This window comes from Neovison vison, chromosome 8 (genome assembly GCF_020171115.1).
Source record: "Neovison vison isolate M4711 chromosome 8, ASM_NN_V1, whole genome shotgun sequence".
NCBI classification, from domain to species: Eukaryota; Metazoa; Chordata; class Mammalia; order Carnivora; family Mustelidae; genus Neogale; species Neogale vison.
In genome coordinates, this window is record NC_058098.1 from 125094419 (window position 1) to 125121153 (window position 26735).

The window sequence follows — 26735 nt, forward strand, 5'->3', positions numbered from 1 at the left end:
TGAAAGTGAAGAAGGCGGCAGGAATGCGGGCGCCGAGTTTCATTTCTTCTGCGCCGCCTCTGCCTAGCGCGGGGCGGAGCGGGCCTCACGCACGGGGACAGGGCGGTGTTGCGGCAAAGACCCAGAGTCGGGGGAGAAGTGGCCGCGAACCAGGCGCTGGCCTAGCAGCGGGGGTCCCTCTGGATCCAGATGGTGGGGTTGTGCGAACGGGGAGGATTTCTCAGTCATGAAGATGGTGTTCAACTGTGAAGCCGTGTGGCTGCCCGGGGGTCACCGCCCTGCCGGCACCACCCCCGCCCCGGCAGCCGAGCTGCCCGGTCCCAGGCTGCCCCCTCGCAAGCACAGTGCTTACCCTGAAGCACCCCCAGGTTTCCGCTGGGCATCTGCACCCCAGCAGCGGGGGAGGGGCACACGTTCCCAGGCCCTGTGCTTGGCCGGCAGCCGCCTGGCTCGGCCTCCCTCTCGCCTGTGCGGCAGGAGGCAGGAGTCGGTGGCGTCGTGGGGACACCTGAGGTGTGGGCGCAGAGGGCCTGCTCTTCTACCTTCTCCCTTCTCCCAGCCCTCCCACCTCGACCCTGATCTCACTGGTTCCTCTGTCCCCCTCCCTGTCGTCTCCCTGTTACAGGCTAATGACCAACTACATGACCTTTGTGGTTGGGGAGGTTCTGCTGCTGATCCTGACGGTCTGCTCGCTGGCTGCCATCTTTCCCCGGGTAAGAGCCGCTTGGGCTCAGGAGCCCTCCCGGAGGCGGAAGGGGTCCGGACGGAGTTTTGCGTCCCCCGACTCCTTCCGAATAGACTGTTGTGTTGGGACAGCGCAGGCGTGTGTCCATCCATTCATTCCATGTCACTCACTCGCATCTGCTGAGCTAACAAGGCACCTACACCGGAGCCCAGACCAATGGGAAACTGTAGGACAGCAGTGGGGGCCCGGCTGGAAGTGGGTTGGCCCTGGATTGTGAAGGACCGGGAGAGCCAGACAAAGGGACTGAGGTTTCCTCCTGTAAGAACTGGGGTGCCACGCAGAGTTTTTGATCAGAATGACAAGAGAAAAGCAGTGTCTGGGGGGAATGGGTCCAGCAGCTGGCTTGCCGGGTAACTTGGAGGATTTCGGGTGAACTGACCCAGGAAAGGCGGGGGCAGCCAGGCAAAGACGGCTGCCCCGAGACTCCTTCCCCACCACGGCCTCGCTGCTGAGACTTACACGGAGCCGGCTGCCGCTGGCTGGTGCTGCCCACAGCCTCCTGGGCTGGTCACGGCGACTGCTCCAGAAAGGGCTCCTGTGTGGCCCTGCTGGGTCACAAACCCCTCCAGAGGGACTGACAAAGAGCACCAGGATCCTGCTCTACCTTCTCAGCTCTGCCAGGTTTTGGCTGACTCACAGGCAAAGGTCTACATTTTAGGTTCCTGGGAGGTAGGGGAGCAACCAGAGTCATTAGTAGAGACCTTTTATAGGAGAAAAAAACCATCAAAAGTTTATGAAATTCCATTCCTGAATGGAATGGAATTCAATTCCTTCTAGGCCTTTCCTAAGAAGCTCGTTGCCTTCTCGACCTGGATTGACCGGACCCGCTGGGCCAGGAACACCTGGGCCATGTTAGCCATCTTCATTCTGGTCATGGCAAACGTCGTGGACATGGTGAGCTCCCGCTGTGCCTGGTGAAGGGACCCCCCCCCCGGTCCAGTGGAGAAAGGCTTCTGTATTGGCCAGTATGAGCAGGTGGTCAACCAGTCCTCCCCCACTACACACAGGTTTAGAGTGGCACTTAGTTTCCTAAACAGATCACCTTGGCCAAGTGGAGGGGATCTTCTACCCCAGAAACCTGAGACTGACCAGTTTCCCCCAGCTCCTCGCTCTCTCAGAGTCCAAGGGCTCAACCCCAGGCCCCAGGCCCCGTGGCACACGCTGACTCATTGAATCTTTCTAACATTCCCAAGACACTGGTATCATTATCTACAGCTGCAAAGCTCAGGTTAACTCACTTAAGGTCACAGTCAGTAAGTGACAGAATCAAGGATCAAGCAGTTCTAGATCCCAGTCCTGTGAGGAAACGCTGTCTCACTGCCAGGGGGCACAGTGCTCGCCGCTGGCAGCCCGGCACTGTGGACTCCGAGCCACCAGGCAGCCACTGGGCCTTAGCGGCTTGGAGCTGCAGGGAATGTTCTCGTCAGTCCTCACGGTCCCCAACAATTTTGGCTGTACTGTATACGTGCTCTTAAAAAGTCCTACTTTTTTCAAATAAATGTTACATCATTGGCTTAATTTTCTCTAACAATTTAAGCCCCGGGGTTGGGGGGGACCTCACTGTGGAGACTTGTTCTGTAGCAGCATAGGTGAAAAGGCCCCCGGGCCAGCTGCTCCGAAGTCCAGTTAGAATGCCAAGTTCGGATCTGCAGAACCCCACAAGCCCGGGTCACGTGGTGCCTGAGCGCAGGGAAGGAAGTCTGAGCCCCCGGCCTGCCTGAGTACCCCTGGAGCCTGGCGCCGGGTCTGGGGACCACTGTTTAGCAGGGTCACGGACACTGTGCAGGACAGGATTTCGAGATCCCGTCGCCAGGGCAGGGTGAAAGACCAGGGCGGTAGGACAGCTTTTCACTGAGAACTTCCCCGGGGCTGGCCGAGTACCGGTGGGTGGAAGTTCCTGGAAGTGGGTTTGCTGCGGCAGATGGACGGACTTGCCGTTGACTTACGTCTGCCAGGCAGCGGGCCCAGGCCCCAGAAATGGAAGCATCTGAGCAGAGACTGGCTGCCGGGCGGCGAAACCGGGACCGAGGCCCCCTGGCTGGCCCCGCGGCCCCTCCTTAAGCAACAGTGAGAAGGGACAAGAGCGCGTTGTACGGGAAACCTGAACGCTGGACCGCTCGCTCTGGCGGTCCCGCTTGCTGAGCGCGCTGCTGGGCGCAAGCCTAGCCTCGGGGGGGCTTTCTGTAAAGGTGGCGACACTACAGATACTCGATGATTTTCATAAACATCCAGCAAGATAGGGTTCAGTTCTTAGTGAGAACTACTAACATTGTTCCTTGGTAGTTGTCCCATCTGTCAGTGTTTCTGAGGGAGCTGTGGGGCGTGGTGGCCACAACCCAGCTGCCTCTAACCGGTGTCTGCTGTCCCCTTGCGCTCCGTGTCCTCCTGCCCCCTGGTCCTGGCCTCCAGCTCAGCTGTCTCCAATACTACACTGGGCCCAACAACAGCACCACAGGGCTGGACGTGGAGGACGGCTGCGTGGAGAACCCCAAGTATTACAACTATGTCGCCGTGCTGTCCCTCATCGCCACCATCATGCTGGTGCAGGTCAGCCACATGGTGAAGCTCACACTCATGCTGCTCGTCACGGGGGCCGTGGCCGTCATCAACATCTACGCCTGGCGCCCCATCTTCGATGAATACGACCGCAAGCGCTTTCAGGAACACGAGTAAGATGAAGCCTGTCTGGGGATCTGTATTGTCTCCTTCCTCCCACCCCAAGGTCCCCACTTCCAGGTCCCAGGCCTGGGGCTCATCGGAGGATGGTACGGGAGTCGGGGTTCGCGGCTTCTCACAGATACGCCACTAGTGGGCTGTGACCCTGGGGTAGATCCTTGCATTCTCGATGAGCAGACGATCCTGGCTCCCTCCGTGTTTGGCTGTTGGATGTCAGCCACTTGTCCCCAGGGGGGAACTGAGGGCGCTACATTCTGTCCCGCAGCTTTCCCGTGGTCGCCTTAGAGAAGATGCAGGGACTTTCCACCCCTGGGCTCAACAGCACTGGCAGGTAAGGGCAGCGGCTTTCCCCTTCTTGGTCGGGACTTAGTCGCCCTCTCTTCTAGAGACAAGAGAAGGCCATGATCTCCCCCCTTCAAAGGCGCACGTTGTGGGATATTCATTGGAGGAGGGTTGGAGAGAGGCAGAAGGATGCTAGTCTGGACCCTCCGGGGCCAAAGCAAAGCAGGGGAGCAGCAGCAGTGTGCTTTAGTGGGTGGGACAGGGCTGGGTTGAGGTGAGGAGAGTGGGAACCAGTGGGACAGACGGCAGATGAGGAAGAAGGAGGACTGCACCCAGTCTAGAAGGTTCGAGGATGTAGCTTTGCTCCCTGCTGCACGGCTGTCTCTGGGGCCACAGGCAGGCCAGTTTTTTAGTCTATTTCACATCTTAAAGAGGATATTGGACTAGAAGTTCTCCAAGGTCCCTTCTAGCTCTAACGTTTTGATTCAGTGACTTGATTAGACCTTCAAGTTAAAAAAAAAAAAAACAACAGCTTATGTAACAGAATTCGGGCAGAAGAACAGAATAGGCCCTTCCTAAAAGAAATCTAAATGGCTACTAATAAATGAAAGGCATTCACGTAATCACAGATGTGAACATTAGGACCACAACAAAAGACCACTACGCACCTATCAGTTGGGCAAGGATGGAGAAGTCTGGTACTATCAAGTACAATAGTGACTCACTCCTGATGGGAGTATAAACCGGTACAACCATTTTAGAAAACAACTTGGAGTTATTTAGTAAAGTTGCAAATAGTCCTACGACGCAGCATTCCCACTAAGCCCTACGTACATCACAGAAATCCGTGCGCACCTCTCCACCCCGGGATGCGCGCGCAATCGTCCAGCCCCGTCGTTCATCATAGCTGCACATACACAGAACACACAAAGCAGATGAGAACCCAAACCACACCAACAGCAAGTGGCTACACAAGCTGTGATACATTCATACAACAGACTACTGTATAGTAATGCAAAGGGTAGCTCCATACAGAAATGTGAAGTTATTAAAAAGAATCATACCCTCGTATGTACCCTTATCTCATCACTGCAACGCCAGGTTCTCCTTTCTCCAGAGGCTTCCATGGTTGCACCTATGGTGTTTTCTTAATACCTGGGGAGCCCTGAGGTGGATTCTGGGAGGGGCCAGGGCTGGGCTGCCCGTTAGGAGCCCAGTGGTTGAAGAAAGATTGACGTGTGGGATTCCAGACTTGCTGTGAAGGTGCCTAAGGAGCTGGGAGAAGTTTCTGGCCCCGGGTGACAGGAAGGGCCCAGTCCCATTGGAGGGAATCAAGCTCTTCTCTGGCCCACAGGCTGCCCCTGGTGCCCTCTAAGTACTCCATGACTGTGATGATCTTCATCATGATGCTGAGCTTCTACTACTTCTCGCGTCACGTGAGTGCCGGCACGCCCCCCCCCCCTTGCACACAACCCGGTGGGGCCTCCTGAGAAGCTCAGGATCCAAGAACCCGAGCTCCTCAGGAATGCTGCTTCCCTTGCGCAGCCTGACATGTGGCCCTGCCTGAGCCATCACCCCCTCCATTTTTCGGTTTCCTCCTGTAATACAAGAAGAGTTCTTTGCCTCTTCCTCCTGACCGCCTCCGGGATGCTGAAGCAGAGCACAGAGACTAAAAGCGGAGAGAAAATCTGTTTCCTAGGTCGGGGCCCGTGGGTTCTCACCCACCCTGGCTCTGGGGGTCACTAACACACCATGGAGCCAGAAGAGAAAGGGAAAGAAGCTGATGAAGTTTTGTTTGCTTAAAAGGAAGAAGAAAAAAAGCAAGCAGACCTCGAGAGTATGGGGGGAAATAGCTCCTGGAAAGCCCAAGTGCCCCCCAGTGGTTTGCCAGGGGAAGTACAGCCTTCCCTAGCCACTTGCTGGCCGATGGGGCCTGCTGGAAGTGGGGGCTCCACCCCAGGCTAGGAGGTCCCCACTGCTGCCACCAGCCTCCCAGACAGACCCGTAGCTAGAATGAGGTCCCAGAGTTAGGCCCCCACATACCCAGAAGGCTCTAGGAGCTCTACACAACCACGGCGAGGCCGGGAAGCCCACTGAGGTGTCGGCGCTTCTCTCCGTGTCCTCTTTCCTTGGCCACTTGGCCGTCTTCCTGCGGGTGTTTCCCCCGTGGAACCCCTCCGAGTTCCGCTCTTCGCCTTTCCATCCGGTGGCCGGCTGAAGCACACACCTTGCCCGCGTCTGTCCACAGGTGGAAAAACTGGCAAGGACGCTGTTCTTGTGGAAGATCGAGGTCCACGACCAGAAAGAACGTGTCTACGAGATGCGGCGCTGGAATGAGGCCTTGGTCACCAACATGCTGCCTGAGCACGTGGCCCGCCATTTCCTGGGGTCCAAGAAGAGAGATGAGGTGAGGGGTGGCCTCACACGCTCGCAGGCAGCCAGGACGCTGTGTGTCTCCGTCTGGCTGTCGGCGGCAGTGCACGGGCTTCCGACGTTTTCCGCGGCCACGCGGCCCCGGAAGGCCCCACCCTCTGCCAGGGGTCATCGCCTCACACAAGGGCTCTGATGCCTCATTTCCCGACTCCATCCTCCCTCCTCCTCACAGCCGGGGCTCTTACAGGGCCCAGGGAAACTACTTATTCGAAGTCGCGGTGGGCCGCATCCTTACAAGTTGGCAGTCCATCCACAAAGCGGAGTCCGCCGTCCGGGGGGTGGGGGGGGTTCATTCCTGGGCACCGACCCCACCCGCGTTCTTTGAGCGCTCCGGCCCTGCCTCCTCTTAGGAGCTGTACAGCCAGTCCTACGACGAGATCGGAGTCATGTTCGCCTCCCTGCCCAACTTCGCCGACTTCTACACGGAGGAGAGCATCAACAACGGCGGCATCGAGTGTCTGCGCTTCCTCAACGAGATCATCTCAGACTTTGATTCTGTGAGTGCCCTCCTGCCCCTCCCTCGCCCCGTGCCAGCCCGTCCCGGGTTATAGCTCGGGCCGGGCCGCAGCGGTCGGAGAAGCTGCAGCTATGCCAGCGGCTCGGTTTTCCCGTGTGCGCCTCTCCCGGGAGCGCAGGAGCTTCTGCGGCCTGGCGGGTCTGCGTGGGGCAGGCAGGAGCCCGGGGGGGGGGGGCAGTTACCTACACGATCACAGCGGAAGCACTGGCCCAACTAAGATTGAGGCACCAGACTGCTCCAAACCGGATTCAGACTCCGTAACTGTCTACTGGGTGACTTGTGTTGCCGAGGAAAATACTTTTCCAGCCGGGCTCAAGCACCCTAGGGGCCTGGCAGTTTTGTCGCATGTTAAGGTGACAGAAATGGAGGCTGTCGGCAAGTCTGCCTAACATTATGTGACCGATAAGTGGCAGAGCTTTTGTGGAGTCCTGTGGGGCTGCTGTAAACAGGCACAACTGTCACTTAGTTGACTCATTTATCTCCTTGGACTCTGCTGTCCTTTCTCTCCTGGCCTCAGCTGCTGGACAACCCCAAATTCCGGGTCATCACCAAGATCAAAACCATTGGCAGCACGTACATGGCAGCTTCAGGAGTCACCCCAGATGTCAACACCAATGGCTTTGCCAGCTCCAACAAGGTAGCTAAGCGCCCCCCATGGCTGGAGGGGAAGGGGCGCTGTCTCCGGAGGCAGGAGCGCGGCAGTCCACGGCTCGCATGTGAAGCAAGGAGTCACCAGGGTAGCTGACGTTAGCGAGCACTGCTGGCTCAGTGGGTCACACACACACCACCAGCACGTGATGCAAACTTAAAATTAGGTTTAAGGTTTTTTTTTTTTATTTGTCAGAGAGGGAGAGAGAGAGCACGCACAACCAGGCAGGGTGGCAGGCAGAGGTGGAGAAAGAAGCAGGCTCCCTGCCGAGCAAGGAGCCCAATGGCGGCACTGGATTCCAGGACCCTGGGATCATGACCTGAGCCACAGGCAGCAGCTTAACTGACTGAGCCACCCTGGGGTCCCTTTACCAACACAGTTTAAGGGGCAGAGAAAGAGTAGGCTACACAGCCCCCCGCCATCCCTGCAACTGGTGCCCAGCTTAAGCCAGGCAGAACTGCTCTAACCATGGCCACGCTCCCTTTACGCTCTAAACTTTCTAAAGAGCTGGGGAGTACGCAACCATCCACGCAATTATGACAATGAAAACATCCAGGTTGGGGGAGCAGTTCTGATAGAAAAGAAGTCTTCAGAGCTCACTGGCCTGCATCAGCCTGTTCTTTTGTCTTGTCGGACTTGCAGAGCTAGCTGTTTACGAGAGGAAATGAGCTGTGGGGGCCCAGGGCCCAAGAGCTGTTCTTAAACTGTTCTCATCCTATTTTGTTTTTCAACTGTCCTATACAAGTACTACTACCATCTCCATTTTATGGATGAGGCTAAAGAAACCTAAGATGGGTCATGACCTTCAAGGGCTTAGAATCTAGTTAAGAAATCAAAATGAGGACAACCCCAGACATGAGCCCAGGCAAGGCGTTGAGGTAGGACTCCCTGATCGGCCGCATAGCAGAGGGGAAGCAACGTAGCTGGCCAGGATCAGCCCCACCCCACTTGGGGACCCTCGGGACCCTAAGGGATCCAGGGGAACTGTCAGTGACAAGCCAAGGTAGAGGTCATGGCCTCATTTGTGGGAGATGTAGGAATTCGCCTCCAGAATGCTGTGAAGGGAGGAAGGTGTCCATAGCGGCTCCTCATGCTCTCGCCACTGCTCCCCGGCCCAGGAGGAGAAGTCAGACAAGGAGCGCTGGCAGCACCTGGCTGACCTGGCGGACTTCGCTCTGGCCATGAAGGACACGCTCACAAACATCAACAACCAGTCCTTCAACAACTTCATGCTGCGCATCGGTAAGGGCTCTCGGGCCTGCGCGCCCCTTGCCATGCTCCGAGGCAAGGGCTTCAGCACATCCTGGGCAGGAAGGGCGAGAGATTTAGCCTTGGAGGAGGCGTTTAGGTTGGGGAGGGTCGCACTCGCACAGCTCTGGGACCGTAGGGATCTCTTCCAGATGATCAGACGGCACATCTGGCAACATGGCCATACCTCATGGCGATGAGCCTGCCTTCGGAGCGTGGCTGCGGTCAGGCTGCCTACCCCGGCCCCCCAGGGCAATCCTGCATGCGTGCGGAGAGTTCTGCTGCCTCAGTCCAGCGTCTTAGGAGTTCATGTCCCCTGCTGTCCCCTCTGTGAAGAGGTGGGGGTGGGATTCTCACTCCTGGCTGAGCTCACAGGACCCCTGCAGTGACAGATACGCGTTGAAACTGGCAGCTTCTGTGCTGCGTGAGTTAGCATGGTGGCCAGGACAGACAGGAGACGTATCTGCCCTCTGGTGGCTTAGAGATGAGCTTCCCGAGGACTATGTTCACAGACTTGGGAGCCTTGTGGCTGGGATCAGGTGGTGAATTCCCCGGGAAAGGAGCTGGTGGCTTCTGAGATGGGATAATGAATGGGATAAATGATGGCTCGTGGCTGTGCTCAGTTTTCTGTCCCTCCACCAGGCATGAACAAAGGAGGGGTCCTGGCTGGGGTCATTGGAGCCCGGAAACCACACTATGACATCTGGGGCAATACGGTCAATGTGGCCAGCAGGATGGAGTCCACGGGGGTCATGGGCAACATTCAGGTGAGGCCCGCAGCGGAGCGGAGCGTGTGCGCAGACGCAGGGGCCGGGAACAAGATCGGACTAGCGCGTGCTGCCATGCGCTCCTGCCTGTCTGTTGGCCCGGGGAATCAAGGGGGTAGCTCTGGAAGGTCGCAGGCAAGGGTGGGAAATACCTCACTCCCCTTTGCAAAATTTAGGCTTAAGCTCTTGGTAACTGTCCTTTTGGTATGCACTTTCTAATCTCTTGAACCACCACCAACTTCCCCCTGAAGCCACCCCGAATCATGCCAGCTGGGTCTGGCAGAGTGCCACAAAGCAGGGAGAGGGGACAAAAGAACAGGGAGCGATGCTGCCAGAGACAACCTAGGGCTGTCCTTTGGGTCAGCGAGTGCTATTGCTGTGAGAGAGACCGGCCCCAGGCAAACTGGCCTGGCCCCGTCGTGTGCGGAATAAGGGGCCTGGCCGAACACATCTGGAAAAGAGCACTATAGGCCGACTCATCGGGACCCGCAGGCCCCATGTGGACCCCTCTGGGCAGCCCCGGTCTGAGCTCACACAGTGTTCTCCCTCTACAGGTGGTGGAAGAAACACAAGCCATCCTTCGAGAGTACGGCTTCCGCTTTGTGAGGCGAGGGCCCATCTTTGTGAAGGGGAAGGGGGAGCTGCTAACTTTTTTCCTGAAGGGGCGTGATAAGCCAGCTGCCTTCCCTAACGGCTCCTCGGTCACCCTGCCCCACCAGGTGGTGGATAACTCCTGAACGGCCTCCAGTTTCACCACAGTCCAGGTGGGAAGGAAGAATCTATTTTTTGGAATCAGAGAAAGGCCTTGGGAAAGGACACATGACCAAGTCCCGACATTCCCAAACTGTTGAAGTGCACACTCACATAGACTTTAGGTTTAAAAACCTCCTCAAGCCTTCATTTGTTCATGGATACGTGAGCTCTGAGGGTGGCCATACTCTTCCTCAGTGTGCCTGTAGCTTCCTCAGAGAGTAGGGGTCTTAGGCATAGTCCTGGAACGGAATCCTTCCAGAGCCCTGGGTCTGACCAGCCCTCCTTCCCCCAGAGAGGCCATGGCCACTGTGAGCAGGAAACATGTCCGAGGTGGAACAAAGCTGCCTTTGCTTCTGGGCCGGGAGCACAGACGGGAAAGCTGTGCTTCAGATGAGGACGTGGTGGGACAGGACGGCCGAGCAGGCAAGTGTTCTGCTCCCCAGCGCTCACCTGGAAGCAGTCTTTCAAGCAGGAGACCTGCTCGTCTCAATCTGGTCCAGGTTAGGTGAACTGGCCCTCATGCTATGTTCCTGATAATCTTGAAAGGTTCTTCTGGAACCCCTGCCACCTTAGTCATGACAGCAGAAAGTGCAATATTTCCTTTTACCTGGTGGGAGGGAGGGAAAGGGAATTTATTTCTGAGAGAAAAATATATAAACAGATCTTCTACATTTATATTTTTAACTTTCTGTTTAAAAAAAAAACCACTTTCCGATATTGCCTTGCCTCTTGAGCTCTTGCTACAGTCAGTCGCCTTTGCTACTGCTTTAAAAGAGAATTTACAGGTATTGATAAAGAACAAGACTGTTTTATTAAAAGCTTTATTCAACTTGAATGTGATCATTGTGAAAATTCCGTGTAGTACTTTGCTGACTCACACCGCGCATCCTTACCAGGTGCCTGGAAGGCAAGAGCCTGAACTAAGACGGCTGATCCTTCTCAAGCTCCTTTCTTCTAAATGGTGGTCTGAGCCGACTCGACTTGCCCCACGGGCGCCCACACATGCAGCGCTGCTCCCTGGTCACCTGGTCTAGGAAGTGACCGTGTTAGGGCAGGATGCAGCTGTGGGCCCAGGGCAGGATGGGGAGTAAGGACCCCTACTTGTGCCTGGGCAAAGTGCGGACAGGCACTCAACAGCTGGACCCTGCCAGACGTAGGCTTTCACATCCGGGCGCTGTCCCTCTACATATTCCCATAAGGAACAAAACATGTCAGCAAGGCTGAGGCCGGGGTTATAATGTAAGGAGAAATGATCCTTGTAACTGAGATCAGGAGAGGGGGGGGAGGCAACTGTGCAGCTGTGGCCAAGAGCCTGCAGGAGAGTGAGGAGGGAGGGTCTGCGGCCCCTGACAAGCACGGAGTAAGAGCAGACTTCAGATCACACTGTTTATAGCTGACTTAATACACTCAACTCTCTACTAACGTGTTTAGAAACAAAGTATTAGCTACATACAGCCCTGATTATCCATTCTTTATAAAACAGTAGCCTAGAACACAGGGCTTCAAACTAACGATCAAACACTCTTTTCTTAGCCGTGTGATTCCTGTCCTATCTGGAACCTGCAGTGTTCTAAGAACTTTCTTTTCAAAAGTCTCAGGAAAATGAAACAGAATTACGTAAAGCTTTCATAAAAGCTAAGAATACTCTCTAGTTAAAGGTACATACTCCCTCTTTCCCAACATGCCTTCGACTGCCCCATCACATCCACTCTGGTTTTCAGCTAAAACACCATCAGACCGACACCAAAACTGTCCGAACCGCCCCGACCACCCCGACGGGCTGCCCAACTGCACTCACGGCAAGGATGGTCCCCAGGCAGGGGGTCTGAACCTTTCAACAGTTTTCAGTTCACAGGACCTAGCCTGGGGACTGTGCACAGTATTATTTTACTCACTTTTTGACATGTTCCCAATGAAAATATTCTAGGAGACCAGGCTCATATCCAGCTTTTCTCCTTTTCTTGCAAATGAAGTAAACACTTGATGTAGGGGCTTCGAAAAAAACAGATTTTCATGGGATGCTCGCTGTTCTTCCCACGAGGGGGATAATGCGTCCGTTCCTAGAACAGATTATATCGACCTCATTTGGTGCGATTGAAGGAATGAGAACCCAGATTGCTGATGTTCTGGACCCATGTAACCTTTTTTTTTTTTGGGGGGGGGGTGTCTGGAACTGAAACTGCCCTTTATTGGACCAATGGCATTTTAAGCCCCAAACAGACTCTGCCGAGAAGTCTAAAACCTATAGTGTAAAATGTGTGGCAGCTTCGAACTTTCCAACTTCCTAAAAATACTTGATCCTTTTTTACATTATGTCCCATGTCACGTTACTCTGGTTCGTTTAACCAAAACAGTTACACACTCTCTCTCAGCCAGTCCTCCAGAATTCCCACACACCGGAGGGTCTCTAGAGAGCTAAGTGTATCCTTGTTCGTCTAATTGGCTGCCTAGCGCAACGAGTCTGCTGGCCGCTTCACGAGTGACCCCACGACTCGGCCTCATTAGCTGTCTCTCGAGAGGGGTCTCCAATGGCGACGAACATAAACTGAAGGAACACTGGCCGAGTCCGACGGGGCAGAGGAGGTGGGAGCTAGGGTAATTATGTTCACTTACAAAGACGAGAGGAAAAATGGTAGAAAAAAGGAAAATAGTCTTTGTATTGTACTGAGTAAACATGTAGAGTAACAGAAGAATGGGGCTCCGGGAGAGAGTCCACCATTTTACCCGGTTTCATCCCACCCGACCCCACAGAGCACACCATCATTTCTTTGCCAAGGCGTCCTTCCTCTCACCTCGGTACGTAACGGTGACGTCAGTTGGCAGGGTTGTCGTGAGGTCCTTATACCGCAGTCTGGCCCAAAACGGGACCGACTGACCCCGCGGCTCCACTTTGTAAGTGAAGGAGAGCAAGTTGCACAGCGAGTTTCTCCGCAAGGGCCCGGCCAGGAAGGCTGCAAAGTCACTCTGAGGAGGGTGGGGGTCAAAACAGACACGATACGGGATGGTGACAGTTCCAAAGGCAGTGAGTGCCTGTGACACTACAAACATGTCTACAAAAATACGGCCTGTGAATCAAATTTCAGAGAAATAAAGGGCAGAAAGAAGCCTGTGAAAAGGACTAATGATAAAGACTTATAAGATAACCAAGAGTTGGCAGCATCCTAGAAAGGGCGGCAGGAAGCACTGGATAAATGGCCCAGGGCATGAGGGAGATACAGGGCCTTTGTGCAGCCGGCGGAGAGGCTCTGCGTCCGCGTTCTCGCATCCGTCTACCCGAAACCCGAGCACGTCGGAGGCAGGCGGAATGCGGGCAAGCCGGGGGGAGAACAGGACACGAAGCTGACAAGATTCACATATTCCTTATCTGCATTCATTTTCCATCTATGTAAAAAAATTTGTTTTGGCCCAACCCTAGTTCCATTACAACCCCCCAAAAGGCCAGAGTTTAGACAAAGATGGACAGTACTCCCTATGTATTATCCCGCACCCGGCACAAGGCAGGTACTCGATAAACCCCTGCTGAAGTGAAAGCACAGAAACTATACGGACATACACTGGAGATACTGTGGGTTCATTTCCCGACCACCGCAATAAACTGGAATTTTTTGGTTTCCTAGGACAATTATGTTTATACTACACTGTAGTCTATTAAGTATGTAATAATATTATGTCAAAAAAACTAGTGTATACATTTTAGTTAAAAAATACTTGAATTTGGGCGCCTGGGTGGCTCAGTGGGTTAAACCACTGCCTTCGGCTCAGGTCATGATCTCAGGGTCCTGGGATCGAGTCCCGCATCGGGCTCTCTGCTCAGCGGGGAGCCTGCTTCCTCCTCTCTCTCTCTCTGCCTGCCTCTCTGCCTACTTGTGATCTCTCTCTGTCAAATAAATAAATAAAATCTTTAAAAAAAAAAAATACTTGAATTAAAAAATACTTTAGTGCTAAAACAAGGCTAACCCTCATTTGAACTTTTAATGAGTTGTAATCAATGATCAGATCGCCATAACAAATAATGAAAAATTTGGTAATACTGTGAGAATTAGCAAAATGTGACACAGAGACACAAAGTGAGAAAATACTGTTGGACAAATGGCACCGATAGGCTTAACACACGCAGTTGCCACAAACCTTCGATCTGTAGAAAAATGCAGTATCTGCAAAGCACAATGAAGAGAAGTACCAGAAAATGAGCTGTGACTGTACTACTCTGTGAAGGGAAGACAGGGTCAAGTGTACAAGCCTGAGGACCACCATCAGGGAGTAAATAATCCCTTAACCAGTATCCATGCTTCAACAGCATCCACCATTTCAAGAGGGGAAGAAGGTGGAAAACAGCTTGAATATAAATAAGAAACATGCACCATAAGGATAATGGTCAAATTTCAGGCTCAGAATTATAAAGCATTTTAGAATACGAAAGAAAACTTGTTCGCCTCCCCCCTTTCTTTCCCCTTTTTAAGCCTATTCTGAGCTCATAAAATATGATATATAAGATCCCAGACAGGGTCACCTGGGTGGCTCAGTGAGTAAAGCGTCTGCCTTCAGCTCAGGTCATGATCCCAGCATCCTGGGATCGAGCCCCACATCCAGCTTCCTGCTCAGTGGACAGTCTGCTTCTCTCTCTCCCTCTGCCAGTGCCCCTGCTTATACTTTCTTTCTCTCTTTCCCCATCAAATAGATAAAATCTTTAAAAAAACAAATAAACAGGGGCGCCTGGGCGGCTCAGTGAGTTAAGCTTCTGCCTTCGGCTTAGGTCATGATCCCAGGGTCCTGGGATCGAGCCCCGCTTCGGGCTCTCTTCAGCGGGGAGCCTGACACCCGCCCCCCCGCCACCGCCTGCCTCTCTGCCTACTTGTGATCTCTGTCAAATAAATCAATCTTTAAATAAATACATACATACATACATACATACACCAAAAACCCCAGACAGATACCTGAAGTCGATCTGCCTGGTACTTCCTTCCAGCGTAAGCATTTAAGTATTCACAAAGACAGAACAGGAAGTGCTGAATATTAGTCTGTAAGTATTTTGCAGAGATCTCCTCGAGGGGAATGAAGACCGGAATGGAATGGTGATGTATCCGAAGTGGCTTCTGTATGACAAGGTCGACGAAATAGGAATCCAGCAGATTTCCCTCAAAAGCAGTGCTGATGCAGACACAGACCCCTCGGCTGGTCAGCTTCCCACTGAGCCCTGCAGAAAACAAGAGGAGCCTCTCAACAGACAGCAGCAAAGGGAGTGTCTTCTTCAGCTACGCACCCCTTCGCTTCAGCACTGCCGTATACATACAGTATGAGCTCAAACTGTGTTGAAGGAACATCATAGACACTTTCTGCTCACTCTGGCTCATTTTAAGTTTGAGCTGCTAAAACCAGAGAAAATGGTGGAAAAGATCAAACATCTTAATATCAAATTATGGAAGAAGAGATTTCTAAATTTTCATTTTACCTCTTCTTTTTCTCTGTCAATTAATGTACAATAAGAGTCCAGTTCCTTCCACAATTCTCTATGCCACAGATAATGGGCAGGATAAATCCCCATTTTAATGGGGAAACAGAGACTTAATGGGTTCGAACTATTTGACAGTGGCATCAAACCAGCCAGTAGCAAAGGCAGTTCTAGTACCAGTTCTGATACACACTGAAGAGCTAAAATGAATCCTCTAAGCTGGCCACCAACCAATCTTCTGCAAAAAGAGGCCAATTTTCTAGGTCAAGATGCCTACAGAGAGTATGCCAGCTTTGTATGCTATGTTGAGGAAGGCAAAAACCCAAGCTCATGAAATAAGTCCAGGATCAGTAATGTATCTAGCAAACCAACTCACTAAAAACAAGAGATTCGAACTGAAGCAGGTCAGAAAATAAATTATACCCGTGAAACGATACGCCCGCAGGATGGCTTTCATATTTTCCCGTCTTCTTTCCGCAACTTCTTGCTCACTGATTTCTAGGGTTTGGTCAGGTTCTACGTTGGCAGCAGATGCTTTAACCTGCAAAATATGTAGTAAATCAAACTGGGGTAGGGGCATAGCACAGAGTTCTAACCCTGACACAAGTAGAAAAAAAGCTAAATGCAGAGTTTGTTTTTTGTTTTTAAAGACTTTTTATTTATTTATTTGACAGACAGAGATCACAGGTAGGCAGAGAGGCAGCCAGAGAGAGAGGAAGGGAAGCAGGCTCCCTGCTGAGCAGAGAGCCCGATGCGGGGCTCGATCCCAGGACCCCGGGATCATGACCCGAGCTGAAGGCAGAGGCTTTAACCCACTGAGCCACCCAGGCGCCCCAAATGCAGAGTTTTTTAAATTATTATGTAGTATCTCAAGAAATGCTACAGTGACCAGGTAATGCTATGAATTCACAACAGAGGAAGAAACTTGTGGGTCACAGAAGTAGAAACTGTGCTTGCCTGAAGAACAAATTAAGGCTTTGGTGGGACTGGAGAGTATTGTGAGAGGAACAAGACAAGGGTGTGAGGGAAGTCTAGGATGAGTACAGGGTGAGCAAAGCAATGAAAACATGACATACCACAACTTGAGGGATATAGTTAAAGCCATGTGCTATGGACTGAATGTGAGTATCCCTCAGAATTCATTCGTTGCTGGTGATTAGGTCACAATGTTAGAGCCCTCACGAATGGGATTAGTGCCCTTGTAACTAGTGCCCAGAGGGCTAGCTCGCCGCTTCTACCATGTGACGTTACATGAGAACAGTACCATCAATGAGGAAACAGGTCCTCACTAGATGGACATTGAATCTGCCGGGTCCACAGTCTTGGACTTCCCAGCCTCTAGAACTGTGAGACATAAGTGTTGCTGTAAGCCACCCAAATCACGGTATTTTTGTTACAAGAGCCCATATTGACTAAGACACTGTTTAGTGGGAAATTTATAATCTCACATACAAAAAGGGGAAAAGAAAGACTTAAAAAAAAAAACAAAACTAAGTATTCGTCTCAGGAAGCTAAAAAGCAACTTAAATCCAACAAGAATGATAGAATGATGAGACGATATCAATGAAAATACAACACAAATGTACAACAGAGAAAATAAATAACACCAAAATTAATAAAACTAATACAAAATTGATAAAACTTAAGAGCAATCAAGAAGAGATAAAGAGTAGAACAGTGAACACAAATTACCAATAATAAAAACAAAAATTACCAGAATAAAAAATGAGACATTACTGACTAATCCTACTCACAAGCTGGTTAAGTTGTTTGAGAAGGTTCAAACAACTTTATAAAAGTGAGTTTAGATGAAATGGACAAATTCCCTGAGAAGTGCGACTTATCAAAGATGACCCAAGAGGAAATAGGAAATATAAAACCTTTATATTAATCAAAGAAATTGAAACAGATGATTTTATTTATTATTTGACAGAGAGATGGAGAGGGCGAGAGCAAGCACAAGCAAGGGGAACAGCAGGCAGAGGGAGAAGCAGGTTCCCCTCTCAGGAGAGAGCCCGATGTGGGGCTCGATCCCAGGATCCTGGGATCATGACCTGAGCTGAAGGAAGATGCTTAACCGACTGAGCCACCCAGGATTCCCCAAATTAGAAATCTAAAACCTTCCCACAGGGGAGTTCCCACAAGGGCTTTCCTAGGTAATTCTTTATAAAAATTTAAGGAAAAACCACACTATTTTATATAAACTCTACGATCAAATTGAGGAAAAAAAGGGAAAACATCTGAAAAGTTGCATTCTGAGACCAGGTTAAATGTGATGTCAAAACCTGACAGGGACATTAAAAAAAAATTCATAAGACAATCTCATGAATTGAGATGTAAAAGTCCAATGAGCAAATATCAGCAAATAAAATTCAGCATTATACAGAAAGGATAACACATCAAGCCAAATTAGGTTTATTCCAAAAAAGTAAGCCATTATCAAACACCAACCAATATGTAGCACCACATTAATAAAAGAAGAGAAACATGACCACTTTAATATATGCAGTAAAAACATTTAATAAACCTCAATACCTGATCACAATTAAAACTCCAGCAAACTAGCCGTACAAGAGGATTTCCTTAATCTGATAAGAATATACAAAATTTAGAGGGAACATGTTAACCCTAAGACTATTTCTACTCAACAATATAATGAAGATCTCAGCTAACAGAATAAGGCAAGAAAAACAAGTTACAAGGATTGGCAAGCAGTAAAACTGTGATCGTTTGCATATGACATGATTCCAAATGTAGAAATCCCCAAAGAATAGAGAGAGAAATAGAATGTAGATTTAGCAAAGTTGTGAAATATAAAGTCAGTACACAAAAATCAAATATATTTCTACACGACAATTTGAAAATCAAATTTCTAAAAAACAATCCATGTATCAGAGGTCATCAAAATGTGGCTTGTGGGTCAGACCTAATTGGACACTTATTTTTGTAGATAAGGTTTCACACCCATTAATTTACATATTGTTTGCACCGCTTCACAATACAACAGCAGAGCTAAGTAGCTGCCCGAGAGACGGTCTGGTTCACAAAGCTTCATATACTGACGATCTGGCCTCACACAGGAAAAGTCTGCTGACCCCTGCCTTATATGGTAACATCAGGAAAAATCAAATACCCAAAGATAAATATAATGACTGATTTAAGACCTCTACACATAAAAACTACACACATTGCTGAGAGATTGAAGAACTAAATAAATGGAGAGAGAGATCATATACACTGGCTGGAAGATGCAATACTGAAAGTATTTCAGTTCTCTCCAAACTGGTGTAGAGATTCAATGCAATCCCAAATCAAATGTATAGGTTTGTTTTTGGAAACTGATGGCTGATTCCTGAATTTATGAAAAATTCAAGGGGCCAAGAATAGCCCAAGATAATTCTGAAAAAGAGGACATATATGACAGACGTGTATCATATAGGACATATATACAGTAAATGAACCTCTGGTACTAGCACAAACAGACCAATGGAACAGAAGTCAGAAACAGGCCCGCGAGGGACCCAAAGATCCATTACAATACAATGGGGAAAGAGTGGACTTCAGAAAGTGATACTGGATGCAGTGGATATCCATATGGAAAACCAAAAAAAGTATGACCTCTATCGCATACCATACACAAAAATCAATTCCAGATGAACTGTAATTCTGAAAGTACAAAGTATAATAGAGCGTTTAGAAAATACCACAGAACAGCTTCATCATCTTAAGTTAGGCAAAGATTTATTAAAGGAAAACAAAAGCAGGAAGTCAAAAGTTAGATTCCTAAATCAAACTTCACTGAAATGAAGACTTTCTTTTCATCACAAGACACCATTAGGGAGTGAAAAGGCAAGCCACAGGCCAAGAGAAAATTCGTAATAAATATCCCAAACAAAGAATTCATATTCAAAATAAGTAAAGATTCTACAATGCAGTAAGAGATAGACAATGCAATAAAATTTCTGTGCAAGCCTTGAAAAGCACATTTCACAACAGAAGACTTTCAAATTTCCAATACAAGCCCTTAGCAGCATTAGTTATGAGGCAATAGAGATTCTAGGACGCTCCCACCAGAGAGACGGATTTTTTAAACTGACAATATCAAGTTCTGGTAAAGATGCAGAGCAATGGAAATCTCATACCCTGCTGCTGGGAATGCAAAATTGGTATAATCACTTCAGAAACTGTTTGGCAGTATTTACCAAAGACAGTATACATACCCTATGACCTAGCAACTCTACAAGGTATATACCCAATAGAAAAGTATATATTTCCATCAAAAGACAGAAATAAGAATGTTTCACAGCCCCAAAGTGAAACAACCCAAATAACCCAAATGTCACCAACAATACAATTTAGTAAATAAGTTGTGGACTAGTCATAAAATGAAATTACTATACAGCAACAAAAAAGAATGACCACTATATGCAGCAGTTTGGATCAATCTCACAGAACATTCAGGGAAAAAAAAAAAAAGTCGGACAAGAAAGAGTTTACACTTTTTACATTTATATTAAGTCCAATGATGTGGTGTTTTATGAAGCATTTTCTTGCCTGTGCAGGAGTTATTAGAGCAGCAGAGGTACAGAAAGAGAAATAACTAGCAGACTACTGCAATAATCCTGGCACCCAAATCACCTAGTAAACATTTTACAACATGTGGATAATAACTGAAGGACAAAGACAATCTAAAGGAAAATCTGACAGGTCATGCTGACTCTGGGCTTGAGAGAAAACTGAAAAGAGGGGAGAACTGAAGTTCACTGTGTCGTTTCAAGTGTGGGTAAGGGAAAGATGGCGCTCATGACAAAAGAGCCAATGACTCAAGTCAGGCGGAGATTGAGGGAAGACCCGTGCGTCTGAGTGCGGGCTAAGAAACGATTCGAAGAACTTGCCTGGCCTGTCAGTGGTGTCTGACAATTACTGGTTCATACTGATATTAGCTGACTCTACAGGATTGATCACTTGAGAGGTCGAGGGCTGAAATCAATCCAGGAAGATCACAGGTGAAACCCAGTATACAAATCTGCTAATTCCCAGATCCTGCCTGCTCTTTACACTCTCGGAAAACCTGCTAACGTTACCCTTGCACTCACTCTGGCTTGACGCTGCTTTGCTTCAGCTCTCAGCTCATCTCGCAGACATCTCAGTTTATGAATCTTGGTCCTAAGAGAGCCTTCGACGGCCTGTGCTCTCTGCAGATCTTCTGAGTTTTTATGGGATCTAGTCACTTGAATCTCTAGTCTTTCCAAGTGAGCTAAAACACCTGAGGAAAGAAAAAAGGCCATTTCACAAGAAGCCAGGGATTTCTAACTCTGGCAACAGGAAACATTTCAGGGGGAAACAAAGGGTGACTCTTTCCAGAATTGGGGTCAGCTAAAATGTTGGACCTTAGCCACAATTCATAAAACCAGAGAAGTTGACAAGAGAAATCAATGACAAGCCACCTCATAGCTCAGCACTAATGTACAAGCAGTTCCTGACCAGGACACTGTCCAAAGAGAGCATTTTCTGAATATAACTCATCTCAGTTACCCATGATAATAAGGACCATGGGAAAACGAGGTCACCAAATTCAGACTTTCTCAGAACCTTTTTTAAAAATGTAGAATGATTTTTTAAATTGTCTTTTATGCATGTTTTCCCAAAGCGCTAATGCATAACTCTTTGGATTTAGACATCCAGAGAGACTTAAATGAAGTACTTTAAAGCTCCGAAAAGTATTACTCACACAGGACTATAAAGACACACGAGAGCGAACTGCCTACCAGTACTACTGGGTATTAGAAAGGAAAACAAGTTCGTGGTTGGACAGAAATTCAGAGGCAAATCTCAGTTCCCAAGAGCTTAAAGACCAATACAGGAGAGGTCACAGTTTCAAAATGCCAATCAAGTCCAACAACGAACCGCCTGAACATTTCCTACCTCTAAAAAGACTCTTGTGCTGGAGGCTTCACTTGCAAACCACGTAAAGACTGAAAGCATAGAGAGAATGAAGTCCTTATCTAATCTCTACAACCACCACCATAAGGCTATTCTTTGCCTCCCCTTTCCAGATGAAGAAATTAGGGCAGAGAAAGGTAAAATAACTTGCCTAAGACCACAGTATTTCTCAGGGCAGAGCCGGGACTCAAACCTAGGCCTAACCAACACCAAAGTCACTGCCTGGCATCGACCCTTCCACAGGCATAATGCATAGATGACCCCAAAAAATCCTGGAAAGAGGCCTCGCTGGCTAAAACTGAACTCTGAATATAAACACTGAGCATAGTACGAACTCTACCCTATCGGTTTAGAAAGGGGCAGGAGCCTAGAAACGTTTTAAGTAATTTTCCTTGTGCCATGAATGATCTTAGCTGCCTGTCGCTTTCAGTCTCCTGTGTGTTCCTCTCACCATAATGCTCCCAATCAGGCCAGGTCACACCCGTCAGAGGAGGAAAGGGCTCCTTGAACCTAGGGGTCGTCTAGGCAGCAGTGGTGGGGAGGGGAGGCGACCCTGTGAATACCTCCTTTGGACTTGCCGTCATTCGCCCACTCCATCTCCTCAGATTTCCACAGGCGCCCCTGTGAAGCTGGGCAGGCAAGCGGTAACAGACACCCAGATTTCCTTGCTGGTAAAAGAAAAAAGGCAAGAAAGTCACACCTATTCACGGCAGGACGCGCACAAGTCAGGAACGCACCGTCGGCCTCCGGACACCTACCTGCCCCAGAACACGCCGTTATAAGAAGCCGTTCAGCCTTCCACCCTAGCCACGGTCCCGTCCGTCACCAGGTCTTACGTTTACTCTTACCTCCGCTCCTCTCGCTTAGGCAGGACGAGGACGAGGAGTTCCCGCCGTCCACGCCTTCAAAAAATCAAACCAGTCGGACCCAGGGTGCTTTGCGCCGCCGCCGTACAAAAACATGGCTGCCCTCAGGGCCCCTCCCTCATCCCGGCATGCACCGGGGAGTAGGGCCGGCCTTTCGGTGGGCCAGGAAGATGGCGTCCTCTGGCCCAGAGCCGCAGATCCTAGTCCAGTACTTGGTGTTACGAAAGGATCTATCGCAGGCCCCATTCTCCTGGCCGGCGGGCGCACTGGTAGCGCAGGCCTGTCACGCAGCCACCGCGGCCTTGCACATTCACCGCGACCATCCCCACACGGCCGCATACCTCCAGGACCTGGGGCGCATGCGCAAGGTGGTCCTCGAGGTGAGGCATCCGGCGGAGGGGGAGGGGCATCGAGGCCGTCGAGAGCGGAAGTGGGTGTGGTGTTGAGGCTGAGGCTTAACTTCGTAGAGCGGGTACGGCGATAGTTGGGAGGGGTCGTTTACGTCTAAGTTTTGGAAATGGTTCGGGGGCTTCAACTGTTTCCCCGGGCGTCTTCCCATGGCTGGAGCGGGTCTGTGTAAAGAACGGACTTCGGGCCACTTATTAATGCTTCCCGCACCCCTCCGCCCTCACCCACGGATGTCTTAGGAGGTGCCGGTGAGGGTGGAGGCCGGTGGAAACGGGCCCTGCCCTTCTACCTGTGCACTGGGCCAGCCTTTTATTGCAACTCCCGAAGGTACTGTCACGCTCCCTCCCGGAAAAACCGATTCGGAAGGGACAAGGACACGGAGTTCCTATTGCAAGTGAAGTGAATCTGAAGCATTACCGGGATATGACGCCTAATTATTTGAACGTAAATGTGTACTTAATGTAAGTTGAACCTAGCATCATAAATACCAGACACAGGGCGCCTGGGTGGCTCAGTGGGTTAAAGCCTCTGCCTTCCGCTCAGGTCATGATCTCAGGGTCCTGGGATCGAGCCCCCCATCGGGTTCTCAGCTCAGCAGGGAGCCTGCTTCCCCCGCCCTCCCCACCTGCCTCTCTGCGTACCTGTGATCTGTCAAAAAAAAAAAAAAATCTTTAAAATACATACATACATACATACATACCAGACATCACCGGTGAAGACAGAGGTAAGGTTCTTTTTGCAGGTAGCCAAACAGATCTTACCCTCACCTTTACCCTTTGTCAGTTCTGCTGCTGCTGGAAATGTATCACGGGAAGATAATCAGATGCGCCGAGGCGCACTGTATACTACAAGAATATAAATAGGAGCACTTTATAATAGTAAAAAATGTGGAAATTACCAAATTTTCAAAACAAGTGATTGGTTCATTTTATGCCCATAAAATGGGCTATAATAAAGCTAGCGTATCGTGGTTTTGGAGCATATTTAGTTGGCATGGAAGAGTGCTCATTATGTGATGCTAACTGAACTGTATTCTATACAAAATGATCCAGATTTTGGAAAGAAAAACTAAGGAAGTACATCCAAATATTAAGCTAGTGGTAGGATTTTGGTTTGTTTCTAAGGCTTCTCTATTCTTTTTAGTTTTCTATGTAAAGCACATCTTTTACTTTACATTGTAAAATTTATTTTAAACAAACCAGAACCCTGAGGTGCAGTAATACTTTATGGCTAACTGGCACAAACCGATTTATCTGTCAAGAGAAAAACTTCTGTTGGGTAGTAAAATATCAAGCAGTAATTTCTATGGGGAAATGTCTTGAGAATCCGAGTAGACAGAAATGAAACAGATTTTTTAAAAAAGATATTATTCATTTATTTGTCAGAGAGAGAGCACAAGCAGGGGGAGCAGCAGGAAGAGATAGAAGCAGGCTCCTCGCTGAGCAGGGAGCCTGATGCAGGATTTAATCCGAGGACCTGGGATCATGACCTGAGCCAAATGCAGACGTTTAACTGACTGAGCCACCCTGGTGTCCCAGCCGATAGCTTTTTGTTTGTTTCTTTGCTTTAAGATTTTATTTATTTACTTGAGAGAGAGAGGGGGCATGAAAGGGGAGAAGTCAGAGGGAGAAGCAGACCCCTGCTGAGCAGGGAGCCTGATGCTGGACTTGATCCGTGAACTCCAGGATCATGACCTGAGCTAAAAGCAGTTGCTTAGCCAACTGAGCTACCCAGGCACCCTAGCAGATAGCTTTTTATTTAGACTCTTCTTGTAGGAAGCAGCTCAAGAAATTATCTGGTTCAGACAACCCCCTCTCCCTCACTTTCAGGCAGATAATATATTATTTACCCCATTTCTCAGATGAAAGCTCTGAAGCCCACAGAGATTAGGTGACCTCCCCTAAGTCTGAAAGACATCTGATGATTCCTAACTAATAGCCATACCCAAGAAAGGGACCAAGGAATCACCCCTGAGTAAATTAAGGTGCTGCTGCAGCCATAAAGACCAATAAAATATAAGACCATGCCAAGGCTAATCCCATTTCTTGGGTGCCTGCTATGTGCCAAGGCACTAGTCTGAGCCTAATTTCTTTGAGTCATCACTACAAAGAAAGTCCCTGCTAAGTCACGTAACTCATCAAAGATCACACAATTACTGGAGCGCTTGGGTAGCTCGGCTGGTTAAGGGTCTGACTGTTGATCTCAGCTCAGGTCTTGATCTTGGGATTGTGACTTCGGCCAAATTGGGCTCCATACTGGGTGTGGAGCCTGCTTAAAATACACACATGTACAAAACACAATCAGTAAGGAGCAGAGCAAGAGTTTGGGCTTACTCTCACTGTCCTATGCTAACGTCTGGTGCTGAAGGAGGGAGGGGAAGTCCATGAGTTCTTCAGCGTGGCTGTGCCCAGAGGACTCTAGGTAAAGAGTGACAGTCTCAATTTCCTCTACTTCGATGACACATATCTCTAGTTACCTTATTGGCTTCTGCCTTCCTAGGCAAAAAAAGGGGAAAAAAAGAAAAATACCTTATTTTAAATAGCACACTAATTATCATTATTTTCTGAGAGCTAGCTCTAATACTTCCTGCTAATGAGAGCCAGCACAGTGATAAGGATGATGAGAAACAATGGGAGAGGATGTGAGAGATTTGCCCGTTGAGCCAACCAGCGGGCATCTATCCCAGCAGAAGGAAAGCCCTTCAGCTTTGGTCAGGTGGGAAAGGAGGGGAGGACAGAGATGGAGGTGATGTGTGTTAGAACTCCTTTCCTACAACTCTTTTTTTTTTTTTTAAGATTTTATTTATTTATTTGACAGAGAGATCACAAGTAGGCAGAGAGGCAGGCAGAGAGAGAGGAAAGCAGACTCCCTGCGGGGCAGAGAGCCCGATGTGGGGCTCGATCCCAGGACCCTGGGATCATGACCTGAGCCAAAGGCAGAGGCTTTAACCCACTGAGCCACCCCGGCACCCCCTGTCCTACAACTCTTAAAGTCAAAGCTGGCTGAAGGATTAGGGATAGCTGGATGGACACCAGCCATAAGAGAAGTAGAGCATAATTACAGTCAATGCATACAGCATCTCAGGAGGGAAGAGAAAAATCGTTTCCATTTTAGAAACAGATTACACCTCTCCCTCTCCGACCCCCCAAACCACTTATCTAAGGTCCTTCAGAGAGTGAACAGCAAATGGGCAGTGAAGCTCTTGCTTCTGGAGCCTCGCTCTCCAGCTCCTTCGTTGAGAAAAGCTATTCCTCCACTTTGAGTCAGGAGGAACCCCCCCCAGCCCCCACACTTTTTTTTCATTGCCTCCCGACACTTCCTCAAAGGGCCATTCATTCTGTGTTCTGTGCTCTGCTCCTTGTAGGCCGCCGATGAGCGCACCCTGAAGGATCTGGCTGAGACCCTACAACAGAAGAACATTGACCACATGCTGTGGCTAGAGCAGCCGGAGAATATCGCCACTTGCATTGCGCTCCGTCCCTACCCCAAGGAAGAAGTGAACCAGTATTTGAAGAAGTACCGATTGTTCAAATGACTAAGGTTAGCAGTTGCCTTGATGTATTTGAGCATCAGCTGGATCCAGAAACTTCATGCCATCCATCCCTAAGCATCATGTACTCCTAAAGGCAACTCACCCTTCCTTTAAGTTACAAATGTTTCTTGAGGGTCAAACCCATGTTCATATTAAAGTTGTCATTAAGAAGTACTTCCTCCTATTCTTAATTATTAATTAGTTCCAATGGGCAACTAATTAATAGTAGGTGAGCCGCAGTATTGTCTATGCGACATTGCTCAAATGGAAGATCTGGTTAGACTCCTGTCCGGGGGTCAAGGAAACGAACACCCGTCCTTCCAGTCATCCGGTCACCCAAGTTTAAAACTTTGCCTTTGAATTCTTTATTTCTTATTCACATCCAGATATCATATTCATTGAATCTTGGACACTATCAACTTTAAGATACACCATTATTTTACATGTTGTTAGGAAAGAAGAGACGC

The 26735-nt window shown here is 49.4% G+C and overlaps 3 protein-coding genes across 4 annotated transcripts in view; 2 read left to right on the forward strand and 1 right to left on the reverse strand.

Annotated features, from left to right (window-relative positions):
• The window catches only part of ADCY3 (adenylate cyclase 3), a 79539-nt gene extending 68634 nt beyond the window's left edge, over positions 1 to 10905 (forward strand). The window contains exons 12-22 of the mRNA XM_044261968.1: positions 626 to 713; positions 1523 to 1639; positions 3155 to 3414; positions 3687 to 3752; positions 5058 to 5139; positions 5952 to 6110; positions 6487 to 6633; positions 7171 to 7290; positions 8421 to 8544; positions 9193 to 9317; positions 9872 to 10905. Of these exons, the coding sequence (XP_044117903.1) occupies positions 626 to 713; positions 1523 to 1639; positions 3155 to 3414; positions 3687 to 3752; positions 5058 to 5139; positions 5952 to 6110; positions 6487 to 6633; positions 7171 to 7290; positions 8421 to 8544; positions 9193 to 9317; positions 9872 to 10054 (1471 nt within the window). The 3' untranslated portion in view covers positions 10055 to 10905. The remainder of the gene's footprint in view (positions 1 to 625; positions 714 to 1522; positions 1640 to 3154; positions 3415 to 3686; positions 3753 to 5057; positions 5140 to 5951; positions 6111 to 6486; positions 6634 to 7170; positions 7291 to 8420; positions 8545 to 9192; positions 9318 to 9871) is intronic.
• CENPO (centromere protein O) lies at positions 10083 to 22369 on the reverse strand. Of its 2 annotated transcripts, none has more exons than XM_044261971.1 (8): positions 22311 to 22369; positions 22026 to 22130; positions 20616 to 20785; positions 15943 to 16060; positions 15005 to 15264; positions 12863 to 13034; positions 11966 to 12130; positions 10083 to 10677 (listed from the first exon to the last, which is right to left on the reverse strand). In XM_044261971.1, exons 2-7 carry the CDS (start codon positions 22057 to 22059, stop codon positions 11994 to 11996), a joined length of 891 nt encoding a protein of 296 aa, XP_044117906.1. In that variant the 5' UTR covers positions 22060 to 22130; positions 22311 to 22369; the 3' UTR covers positions 10083 to 10677; positions 11966 to 11993. The 2 variants fall into 2 exon arrangements, with proteins under 2 accessions (XP_044117906.1, XP_044117905.1); XM_044261970.1 differs by lacking the exon at positions 22311 to 22369 and adding an exon at positions 22221 to 22278.
• Positions 22370 to 22398: 29 nt separating this feature from the next.
• On the forward strand, positions 22399 to 26442 carry PTRHD1 (peptidyl-tRNA hydrolase domain containing 1). The gene is made up of 2 exons (XM_044261972.1): positions 22399 to 22708; positions 26101 to 26442. The coding sequence occupies exons 1-2, from the start codon at positions 22457 to 22459 to the stop codon at positions 26269 to 26271; spliced, it is 423 nt and encodes a 140-aa protein (XP_044117907.1). The 5' UTR covers positions 22399 to 22456; the 3' UTR covers positions 26272 to 26442.
• Positions 26443 to 26735: the final 293 nt, after the last annotated feature.